The 12760-nt window shown below is 43.2% G+C and overlaps 1 protein-coding gene across 2 annotated transcripts in view; it reads left to right on the forward strand.

Annotated features, from left to right (window-relative positions):
• ndst3 (N-deacetylase/N-sulfotransferase (heparan glucosaminyl) 3) overlaps window positions 1-12760 on the forward strand; it is a 41333-nt gene that overhangs the window by 23722 nt on the left and 4851 nt on the right. For both annotated transcript variants that reach the window (XM_041966846.1, XM_041966844.1), the window contains exons 7-12: window positions 5336-5518; window positions 6094-6190; window positions 7067-7190; window positions 7804-7978; window positions 8273-8443; window positions 9518-9627. In XM_041966846.1, coding sequence (XP_041822780.1) covers window positions 5336-5518; window positions 6094-6190; window positions 7067-7190; window positions 7804-7978; window positions 8273-8443; window positions 9518-9627 — 860 coding nt within the window. The remainder of the gene's footprint in view (window positions 1-5335; window positions 5519-6093; window positions 6191-7066; window positions 7191-7803; window positions 7979-8272; window positions 8444-9517; window positions 9628-12760) is intronic.

The following is a 12760-nucleotide window of genomic DNA, read 5'->3' on the forward strand; positions in this document are numbered from 1 at the left end:
GTATATCAACTACCTGTCATGTTGTGGTCTTAAGTGCAGCTATTAGATAAAAAAAAAGTCTTTGTGTTGTCCATTATAATAGTGTGAGAAATACTGTCAAAAGAAAATGTAAATAAGCCAGGTTCTTTAATATATTAAACACTAAATTGAATTGAGTTGAAAGCACAAGCAAATAATTGTGTAAAAACAATATTTCATGCAATACATTTTATACACAAATTACATTCAAGAAAACATATATTGCATCACTGACATGCCTCAGTTTCCTAATGTGCGCTGGGCTCGGGTAGAAGCAGCCTGTTGCCTTTTTGTGCTTTTCATTTCATTTTCGAAAATCTCGTGAAGTTTCCATAATAACACACTTCACAAGTTCTCCTCCATCAAAACATGTCCTCCGATTTCAGCTTGTGTTACATTATAATGTCATATTTTTGTTGTGGCTGAGGAGTGTGTTCCTGAGGCGGTGATTAGTGCCAGAAACATTTCTACAGATAATTTAATTAGCGTGTGTGTGTGTGTTTGTGTGTGTCTGTGTGTCTGTGCATGTGTTTGTTTGTACACACGCACGTATGTGTGTGTGTGTGTGCTACATTTGTGTGGCTGTGTCTGTTGATAGCTGCTCAGAGGACAAAGGACCTGGCAAAGTTTTTGCTCTCATCACCAGTGATGTCATCTCAACATGAGCTCACACACAAAGAGGGCTGCCTCTCAAACACACACACACACACACACACACACACACACACACCCAACAGAGACTAATTACATTTTCTCCTCTGTTTCCACAATCTTTTGTCCTCGTCTCTGTAATAAGAGCTGAAACTCTCCTCTTATTGTGCCTCTTCATAAAGACAGCTATTTAACATAAACACATTTTAATGTTTAGCTAAAGGAGAGCTATGTGCCATGATGTACATGCACATGCACACACACACATGCTCACATATATGTATAGACTGATGATTTATTTTCACTTCTCCCTGCTATGTTTCCATTTGCAGACGCAAAAGCTTTCATTAGTGTGTGCTCTGTAATCAATAGTGTTCTGTAGCTCACTGCTTTAGTCCCCCGGGGGTTTCCTATTGTTTGATGATCTGCACATTGGTAACATTGTCACTTCCCATTCAATGACTTTAAATCACATTTGGCCTGTGGTGGCCGCTCACCACTGAGCGTGCATGCGCATCTACTACGTGTGTGTGTGTGCGTGCGCGTTTTGCTACTTTTGCAACATTGCGGGCTGCACCAGCGATCATTGAGCTCCCCGTCTCACATAAGCTCGACAATCGATTGGACGACCTAGACAGTGCAAACAGCCAATAGGGCACAAGTCATTCCCCAATATAAATGGCCAGAGAGATGGTGAGAGAGAGGGAGGAGAGAGAGATGGCAGAGAAGAGGAGACGGGGAGGGAGCAGGGTGAGAAGGTGGCAGACAGATTGAGATTTAATTTTCAGGTCACGGCACCTTGTGTCACTTGTGAATCCAGACACATACAGAGAGGAAGTGCTGCACATACAGGCACACACACACACACGCACAAATACACAAAAAAACAAACACACACCAGTGCATATGTTACTATCTGTGTATGTGTGCATGTGTATGTTTGCATAAATGTGTGTCTCGCTGACACAAGCAGAGCTGTAGACATATATCAGGCCTGACATTTAGCGCTTAGCTCTGCCACTAAGCTTATTAGCCAAACACCAAATATCAGCACAATCTGCCTCCTCTCCCAGCCCACTGTTTTACTCACCCTCCCATCCCTCACCTTTCCTCTCCTGCCCAAGGCTCTGGTGGCCTTCTACATCTTTTTTTCTCTCTTTTTCTTTTCAAACTGTTCATGTTGACTTTGTTCACACGTGCAAATCTTTCCACGCTTTTTTTTTTTTTTTTTTGGTCTCAGTTCCACTCCTACCTTCCCTTTCTCGGGAGTCCCGCTGATTGCTACTGAAGGCTTTGGCAGCTCATCAACACATACAGGCTTTCAGACACATGCACGCACACAAGCGCACAAACACACACACACACACACAATAGGCTTCAATCCAAACAGGAGGAGAAATTACAAAGTGAGAGCATAGCAGTGAAAAACGGCAGAATGGAGAGAAGATGTTGACTGGAGCAGGCAGAATAAATTGAATCGAAATCATTTGCTGTATTGACGTTCAGCTTTCAATTATCCACTGATGAGACAGAGACAGCAAGATGGACTCTGGGAGAGAAAGAGAGGAGCGCTGCAAGAGCAAGGAGGGGAGAGAGGAGGATGACGGCAGAGGAGAGAGAGAATGAAACGGGAGTGGGTAGCTTTCTTTTTAGCAGCAATAACTATTCAATCAGGGAGAAATGTATGTGGAACTAAGTGGTCTGTAATGGGAAATAGGCTGCTACAGCTACACAGTGAAGGGCAGAAAAGGCAGCAGATAGGGCAGAGACGAACAGGGAGCAAGACAGTGCAGAGGCAGATGGATGGATGGATGGACAGATGGATAGATGGACAGACAGAAGAGTGGGGAAAACCATCCTGAACCAAAGGCCAGTAAAATAAGTAATTTCTTCAAAAATGCAATCATGTTAGAGGGGATTGGAACATGTCACAAACTCAAATACATGACTAGTGGCGCTCTTAATCTTCCAGGACATGGAATTTGTGCGTGTACGCGAGTGTTTTATGTGCCTGTGTGTGTCCATGGATTTTGAAGAACATCACTCCCATGTTGGACTGACATGCTTCATCAGAGCATCTAGGTCAGCATGCAATCGGAGGAAAAAAAAAAAAAAACAACACAAAGTGACTTTGCGTAGCAGACGAGCGAGCGGGAGCAAGGCACTGAAAAGGATGCGAGGCGGAAGGGAGGAAATGAAATTGCATAGGAGCCGCGAGAAGAAAAGACGAAGGGCAGAGATTAAAAGAAGGATCGGCTGCGGGGTTGAGTTTATGTCCCTCATTTTTACACTTCGCTCCCAGCCGACTTCGAAGTATGATTTGAGCCCAATTCTGGTGTTAAATTATTAGCACAGTATTCTTTATTAAAGGCTCGTAGGGGACTGAAAGCAATCCAATATTCAGGAAATGAGACGTGGCACTAGATGCAGAGAAAAGGTTTATATGGTTCAGTTAATTGAATTCTTAGCCACAGTGAGTTCTTCCACTGGTAGGGTTCGGGGGCTTGCACTTTGTCAGGAGATTAACACTCTCTCTAGTGGCTTTTTTGTATTTTGTTTTTTAATTCAGACTCACCTGCCAAGGTTACCCCCCCTCCACCCACACACACACACACCTCTCTGTACTTTTTTTCTCTTTTGTCTTCAGTTCTCCAATTACAAAGAAATCATCTTCTTCTCTCTCCCCCTTTGTTTAATTTGGCAGCCAATGCCTAAGCTCCATAATGAATGTTTCCATGTTCAATAACACTCAGATTCTCCCCCCTCCATCTTTCACACACACACACACACACACACACACACACACACACACACACACACACACCACGTCCCCTCACAGCCTGAGTCAGACATCACAGGGTATTGAGTGGTTTGAAGGGAACATAAATCATTTTTTGATCACCTTGCCTGCTTTCAAAAAGAAAAGCACAAAACAACACAAAAAGGGAGAGGTGGGAGACTTTGAAATGGTTTATAGCATCTTATTTACTCCCTTTAGACTTGTCTGCATTCACTGCGTATCAGTCCAAGACCTTTTCATTTTATAATAAACCTATCATACACACCCTCTCTCCAACCTCCACCGCAGCAGCATGCCGTGGGAAATATTCCCTCTCAATCCCAATTTTGAACAGATGAGACGCTGTTGAATTTAATTTTGCACATTTACTCTAAGAGTTGTGCTTCAAGCTCTCCATTCACATGCTGAAGAGGGAGGTTTTGGCGTTTTTTGACAGTGGAGAGGAGGAGCGAGCACACTTCTTACTGGCTTGTGTTCCTGTTATTCCTGCTTGAGTGCCTGGCGATGCCTTGACAGGTGTTCCACATTGTTGCTCTAACATCTACTAGATTGATACGGAGAGGCTGGATGGTGCGCTGCTGGTGTGCTTAGAGTGAACACAAGATAAGAAGGCGGAGGCAGATGCACGCAATTGTGCTGGCACAAATGCATGAACAATTATTCAGACACACACACACACATAAAAAATGACTGACATGCGTACCGAGCTCCTCTCTCCTTTTTCTCTGTTGTGTTCTGTCACAAAACACACACTTGCTACACATGTGTCTGGTTCCTCTTTCTCCCTCCCACAGTGTCTCTGTCTCACACACACCACACACACACACATACACACACATTCCTCCCATCAGTATTCGGGGGCGATCAGTATTCCGAACAGCTTTCCAGGTCGGCCGGACGCTGATCCATCAAACCCCGACACTGTGTCGCTTTGTATCTACGGCAACCTTCAGCGTTAAAGAGGAGCACCGACAGTCCTCTGTCACCAGGAAATTCACCGTGCATGCCTGTGTGTGTCTTTCTGTGTCTGTGCGTGTGTTCACATTTGCAGGCATACTCCCAAATATACCGACAGACAGTCATCCATGCACACAGGCAGACACACACATGCTCACAGCCACCAAATAATTCATATCTTAATGGCTGATGTTACCGTTTCATCCAGACACTTCACATTCCCAAGCTCCCTCCAATCACAAAAGAAGCATGCCTGTGTGTGTGTGTGTGTGCGTGCATTTGTCTGTAGCAGCTATCTTAGCTTGTCTCTTTGATCAGCCTATAAAAGCACTGAGGCGTGGACAGATAGCCTGGACCAACACACTATCGCTCCTTCACTCCCTCTGAGCCTCCCCTTCTCCCTCACACACATTAACCGTCATGAACACACAACCCGACACACTCTGAAACACTTCCCCGTGTGTTGCTGCACCTCGTATCAGCCGGTAGCTGTGAGGAGTATTGTGCTGCCTCCTCAGCTCTATCTATCGGGAGAGGTGAATACATCCGTTCCAGTTTATCTGCTTCCCTCTTTATACTTGAGACTGTATTGTGCTGAAAGTTAATGTTTAATCTTACATAACAAAAGTGAGTGTGTCACTTTGCAAAGTGATGGCAAATATTGATACCCGGTGGACAGCTGCTCTGTTACTGACTTTAAAACCATCACACATTGAGAAATAATCTGTTTGCCTTCCACTGCAGTCACAACAACAGTAATTAGATTTACTGCGCTGCCTTTCCACAAACAGGAACTTGGGAAATGAGATTTGACTTCGTCACAATTTTGCACAACACAATAAGTATGTATTTCCTTTCCCCTTTTCGCTCCACCCCCTACTCTCCCTCATCTGTGTTTCTCCACCTTAGATCAGTATATTCATGACCCACCTGTCTAACTACGGCAACGATCGACTTGGCCTTTACACGTTCGTCCACCTGGCCTCCTTCCTTCGCTCGTGGACAAACCTGAGACTCCACACGCTCCCGCCGCTGCAGCTCGCACACAAGTACTTCCAGCTTTTCCCCGAACAAAGGAACCCACTCTGGCAGGTGTGTACGTGCGCGTATTTGCCCACATGTATGGGCATGTGTGTCTGTGCGTTGTTACCATGTTTTTAGGTGTAATGAGATCTTGTTACTGTGCAGATTCAAAACTCAGGAAGTAAACAGATTGCGTGAGCTTTGTTGTGCTGAAACTGAGTCCTATTTGAATTATGATGATTTAATGAGAGTTCATTTTTCACAACGCTAACTTTGTCTCAAAAGCCTGGAAAAGAAGGCAAGACGGCTTATTTAACTGAGTATTTACTCTGATGTATTATAGTAATTATTTTTGCCATTGATTTATGAATTTAGTTGTAAAGGTCTGGGGATTTGATTGTAAACATTGGTAGTATTTTTGAAAATGTATATGCGGCACCCTTTTTCAGGCTTATATGAATTTATGGTGTCGTGTAAGGCCATGCAGGCTGTGAATAGTTGTATGCATGACACTGTAAAAATACCTTCATTCATTCATACTATGTAGTAAATCCTCCGTTCACTAGCTGTATGAGCATGTATGTTTTTGTATGCAATGTACAGTAATTGCTTTAACCTCTAATCCTTCATCTGTGCGTCTGTAGAATCCGTGCGATGACAAACGGCACAAAGACATCTGGTCTAAAGAGAAAACCTGCGACAGGTTACCCAAGTTCATGGTCATAGGGCCACAGAAAACAGGTAAGCTGCATGCAAACGTACACTCAGACATGTACATGCAACAAAAAGACTCCCTTTGTGTGCCCAGGTGTCGAGATCCTCAACATCAGAACCCATTCATTTAATCCCCCTCGCTCCTTTGGTCCTGTCAGAGGGAGACAAAGCAGGAGGCTCTTACCTCCTTTCTTCCACCCACATACTATCTACTTTAGATGCATAGAGATACAGTACTGAGCTACCAACCTCTCCCTTTTTCTTTTTCATACTTGGTTTCTTGCAAAGAGTCAAAAAGAATAGGACATTATTACAAAATCTGCAATTCATGATATGGCCTTTGTGTCATTTCAGGAGTTGTAATTACTGGTGTTTGTTGTTAGAGGTGAGGAGGTCCTGTAATGCTGCTAATTAACCAGGTGATAATTTTCCAAATGGGAGGAGAGGTCAGGATTGAAACGCTGGCAGCCCAACAGCAACTAGACTACAACAAATTGTAATTATTTTATTGCAGGATATGCCTTGCATGTCAGAGAGCAAATAGGAAACAGGGAGAGGGGGGTGGCAGGATGTGTGGGCGCAAGTCTGAGTAGAACGGGGTGAAAAGAGAGCTGCTGCGGGTGAGACAGAGGGCGCGACCAGAGCCCCAGTGCTGATTGGTGTCAAATGGTTTTGAATCATTTGATGGGGGGGCCTGCGATCTCTGCAGACACACTCACACACACACACATTTCGTGTATTCTCAGCAAGATATAAATCTTGTAGAGAGAAAAATCATCCAGTATGGATCAGTGGATGACAGCTCTCACACATACTGACACACACGCTCACACACACACACGCACAATACTCTCTGCTGAGCTGAATTAACGAGCCCGTTATGAATTATGCCCTTTCTTCCAGGAACGACAGCACTTTATCTCTTCCTACTCATGCATCCCTCCATCTCCAGTAACTTCCCCAGTCCAAAGACTTATGAGGAGGTCCAGTTCTTCAACACCAATAACTACCACAAAGGAATTGACTGGTGAGAACACACACAAACACACACACACACACACACAAACACACACACACACACACTTACCTATCTTTCCTTCTCTTTCCATGCATTTTTTATTAGCCAGAATGGAAGGTCAAATGAAAGATTATAAACAACCCTTTTTCATTTTGCAAAGTTTTTACAGACTGTAACGTGTCTTGAAGACTTTAACAATACATTAAGCACTTCAAAACAGTTCAGCAACGTCTTTAAAATGATCTTTTAAGCCTGCCAACATAAGCCAACAGACATATGGCTGCCTAAATTGACCCATAAATGGGTTACTTAAGTGACAGAGACACAGCTGGCGGAGTCTCGGAAGTCATCCAGAAAGGACTTAACACTTAAAATTCTTCATGAAACACTGTTCAAATTATATCATCAAGTTTATTTTAGGCTCATTGTCTACACACAGATTAAGGCCGTAACTTGGTGACTTTAAAACTTGCATCTGACTTTGAAAAATGTGTGAGAATTTAGCAGCGTGCACTCGGGGTGACTGAGTTTGCAGTAATGCTGTGGTATGGGGTGTGTATCATGAGTGTGTGCGTGTGTATTTTTTATTTCTTCTCACTTTTGCATGTGCCTGTTGCCTCAGGTACATGGAGTTTTTCCCCGTGCCCTCTAATGTTACCACGGACTTCCTGTTTGAGAAGAGCGCTAACTATTTCCCCTCGGAGGAGTCCCCGCGACGAGCTGCTGCACTGCTGCCCAAGGCCAAGATCATCACCCTGCTCATCAACCCCTCTGACAGGGCCTACAGCTGGTATCAGGTACATACACAAACACAGCATGTATTAGATGCACATTTTTTAACCCTATACAGCTGCCTGCTTCATCACACTACATGCTTCATCTCTGCATTGATTTTAATTAGGTTCTTTATCCAAGCATGTGTGCAGAGCCTGAGTTCTCTCCACGAGCGTGGAGTTAATGAGCCTGATTTATCTATACATCTCAATGTGGGAAATGTCACAAGATCCTGAAATCATCTTTAAGGGTTTGGTTAATGAGACATGAATGTCAACAACGTGCCAGCTCAAATGTTATGTCATTGTCCCTCGCAGCATCAAAGAGCTCACGAGGACCACGCAGCCCTGCAGTTCACCTTCTATGATGTCATCAGCGCAAGACCGGGAGCACCAGCCGAGCTCCGCTCCCTCCAGAGCCGCTGCCTCATCCCCGGCCTCTACTCCACACACCTGGAGAGGTGGCTCACTTACTACCCTGCGAACCAGGTAGGCTCAGGCCCAGATGCAGACAGCTGCACTCTATTGCACAGTAACACCAAACACATATCATACAGTATGTCATGTTAAAGCCCTGCATTGGTTTTTGAAAGGTCAGATTCGTTCTCAACTTTTGAAGAAAAAGATTTATTTTTGAGCCTTTACTGATTTTTTTGGTGATAATGGTCACAATTGAAGTAATGGTAGCTATGTATATTTTGGCTTGTTTGAAGTTGCAATCATGAAGATTTCAGTCCTGGTTGATTTGACGACACATGCACTTACTGGTGGTAACAAATGCGGTTTAATACTGCAGGTCACAGAATTCTGGGGGTAGCAAAACAAACTATTGCTGTATTAATGAAGAAGTCAGGCAATTATTGTCCTTTTTCTATCGTTCTGTGAGCAGGAGTTGGTTATGTCATTGCAAAGTTGCTCCTTCTTGTTTCATGACTCCCTGCAATATTTCAAACTGATCCCCTGTCAAAACATGCAGAAAATGACTGACTAGCACATTGCAGTTCCCGTGACTACTTCATAATAAAAATCAACTCCTTTTTTGCCAGTTTTGTGCTTTTAATGTGAAGCAGCAGCAGGAGAAAGTGTTCGGTTTGCATTAGCAGTAACTTAACACAGCATTTTGTCCAGGAATGTTGCCAACGACACCCAGTTTTCAATACTGTAAATATAAAAATACTGCAGTACTTTCATGAGTGGGCTTTTGGCTCAATCTGTATTACCTCGTTCAGCGATAGTGATAGTGACTTTAAAGACACTTCTTTGAGAGTGTAACTTTAAAATGTCGACTTTAGATGGGAACTACATGCAATAAAATGTTGTACATTGCCTGCAGGAAGTAATAGGAATACAGCATGAGAGGAAGTAAAGGAGTAAAGTGTTATATGACAGCTGCTGTCAGCGTTCTGTTTACCAACGTTTATGGCTGTTATTAAAGTGGATCATGTTGCACTGACGAAGCTGCCCCTGTGCTTTTACTTTCACCCACTCTCTAAATGAGTCTGAACAGACTTACTAGTCAGGTAATAGCACCCAGTGTTACAGTAAGAACGTATCTGTGTGTAGCTGATGATCATAGACGGCCATCAGCTGAGAACTGACCCTGCGGCCGTGATGGATGAAGTCCAGAAGTTCCTGGGAGTCAACCCTCACTTCAACTACTCCCAGGCCCTCACGTAAGTCTCTCTTGCCTTCTCTCCTCACTCTCTCCCCTGGTGTCCTTGGGTAGGGGCCACCTTTCACTTGGTGTGCACTGTGATAAAAATGACAGCACAGATTCAAGCTGAAACGACACACGAAACCCAAACCTGTGTGAAGTCTGACATCTACTGGTGAACAGCGGGGCACTAAACTGACCATCTCCTCTTCGCCAGTCTTTGGTGCCAGGTGGTGTCATTCTCTGAAACATACAGCAGACAGTGACATCACCAGGCACCAAAGATCGGCCAATAGCAGATGGTCAGTTCGCTGCTCGCTCTGAGCCAATACACATTGCACAGATGTATGTTTGTCAGTATTTGAAGGAAAGAAAAAAAATGTACGTGGTCACAGCAGAGAGAGCAAAGAGGATTTGGATACAAGACAAACAAGAGATGATGAGACAAAAGAGAGAAAAGAAACAGCACTGAAGAAATGGTGGAGGCATTCATTTCACAGAAATTCTTCCTATAATGTCAAATTAATTAAACAAAGTAGTGAAAAGTAGTATTTTATTATGTCAAGAAATGGAGCAGGTAACTTTGTATAATATGTGACTTTTATGAAGGAATGACAACTTGCTTGATGATATATGAATAAGTTCATGAATAAAAAACACATGAATTTGTTCTCGCAATCACAATTTGATGCCTACTCTTGCCAAAAGACAGTCAAGTGGCGAAGCCCCCTAAGCCGCTGGCTTGGGATCAGATCCCAACAGAGCGTCGACTGTCTCGCTTACACTGCCTGCCTGTGTGTGGTGCTGCCTGTCTGAATAAATGAAAAGGCAGAAAAGGTTCATGCATTGCACAATGCCAATCCAAAGGAACCAAAACAGCAAAGAGACCGTCACTAGTAAGCAAGATAAATAGCCAATGCAACTTCTGTGAACTAAAAAAAAGGCATGTGCAAAAGGGAGAAATAATGGGTTTAATTGAGCAAGTGATGGCAAATTCAGCCCATCCTGTTAATATTCTCTAATGTGCATTAAAGAAGTGATGTGGAAACACGGTTCTTTTAAGCATTCTCATGTAGCCGTAAATGAATTGACCATCTCAGGCGCATTCTCAGTCGTCGTTAATAAAACTCAAAAACAGCACCAAGTGTTTTGTCTGTGATACAGATATACTGTACAACCAGTGTACTCATAGTATTAACATGTGCAGCACGTTGGAAGGGATGCCTGATATAAGCGTGTCAACAAAATACTCAGCAACTCAAGAGAATTAGCCTCGGCCTCTTGACGCTCTTCTCTGCTCATTCTCCATTAAAGATTTCGCTTGTGAGTTTGGGAGGAGTGGCAAAAATGTTTATTTCTCAAGCACCACTCATCAGAATGCAATCTGCCTGCAAGCCCTCAAATCTCCAGACAGGGACATCTAGAATTTGTAGCTCAGATTGGGACAGAGAGTGCCTCTGTCTTGGATCACAAGCCCACATGCATACAAATAATTTGCAACGAGATGCATTTTGACAGAATAATAAGGCTGTGTGTTGGCGCGCGTGCGTGTACTTGTATAGATGTCTTTGTGAGAACCAATTTGAGGTTTAAAGGACATTTTTGGGAAGTGAGGACATTTTGGGCAGTTGCCGCTTTTGGACAGACCTTTAAAGTGCTGTTCGAGGGGTTTAAGGGTTAGGTTAGAATTAGGGTTAGGGTAAGAACTGGGGTTAAGTATTTAGTTGTGATGGTTGAAGTTAGGGTAAGGGGTGAGGGAATGCATTATGTCAATGAGTGTCCTGACAAGGACAGAAGTGTGTGTGTGTGTGTGTGCGTGTGTGCGTGTGTGTGTGTTTTGGGTGAAGACCGAGTTACACAAAAGCCTAATCTTCCTTTTCTCCTTCTCATTCTTTTGACATGGCAGCGGTCTGACAGATCCTCAACGCTGCAGCCTATTTATTTAATCCCCCTCTCCTTTCTTCCTCCTGTCCTGTCAGAGGAAAACTGAAGTAGAACCACTTAACTCGTTTTTCTCTTTTATTCACCCACTGATGCATGCAGATAAAGAACAACATTTGCATCTTTCAGTCACACCCACATTAGACCTTATCCTCTGACTGCCAAATAGCAGTTAGCAATAATATATATCTTTTTACCTCTTCCATAACTTCTTCTTTTGTACAACTACACTGCAAAAGCAAGGTGCATAAATACATACAAACAAACAGTACATGTGCAGCATACCCATACGTGCTGTATATACGTATACCATTAAACATTCATCTAAATCTGTAACTATTCATATGCACACATGCATATATTATCTGTATACACATGACAATAAGCACATGTATTTATGAGGGTGCTTTGCTTTGAAAGTCACCCACCGTCTCCAAGCCTGTGACAGGTTGTCACACAACATGCTGCTCGGCCCAATATGGGAACATTATAGAGGCATAAAATGTATTCAGATATTTCTCCCTCACATTTTTCTGCATTCAGTCACGATTTTAAGTTTGGTCTCAGGCACGTGCATCCATCCCCCGGTGATTATACGTTATCTGTCTTATCGCACTGCTACTATCTTTCTTTGAGAGCCATGTTTTCTGATGCCTGCTCCTCCCGATAGTCAAGTTGTGATTGCCGTCTTCACCTGTAAACCACGGCACTCAGATAATCCTCCACCACATTTATGTGTCTGGAGCCAGTCTTGATTATAAGACAGCTCAAGCTTTACAAAATCTAAAGATAAAGCACACTTTGGATAAAACAAGGAGGACATACCGTATATGTCAATTTGCCATTTTTCACATGTCACACGTCACATTTAAATAAATGAATGATAACAGGAGTCGTGGTGTCCTCTGCACCCACTGGGGCTCTTGGTAGGTTCTGGCATAAAGAATCCAATTCCAGGCACTCCACTGGATGGTTAGAAAAAAAAAAAGCCTTAATTAATATGATCAAGTACATTATGAACATACACCAACTGGCATTGGCACAGTTGCCTCCCTCAGGGTGTCTTTAAACACAATGAACGCAAACCAATAAGTAAAGTAGTCACATTTTTAAATTAGATTTGCATGGAAATGAGTAAACAACTCAAACTGTAGCCTATGCAAAATTCCAACTCTTTTTTTTACCATTTCATAAAGTACTAGTAACCCATT

This window comes from Chelmon rostratus, chromosome 3 (assembly GCF_017976325.1).
Source record: "Chelmon rostratus isolate fCheRos1 chromosome 3, fCheRos1.pri, whole genome shotgun sequence".
Taxonomy (NCBI): domain Eukaryota; kingdom Metazoa; phylum Chordata; class Actinopteri; order Chaetodontiformes; family Chaetodontidae; genus Chelmon; species Chelmon rostratus.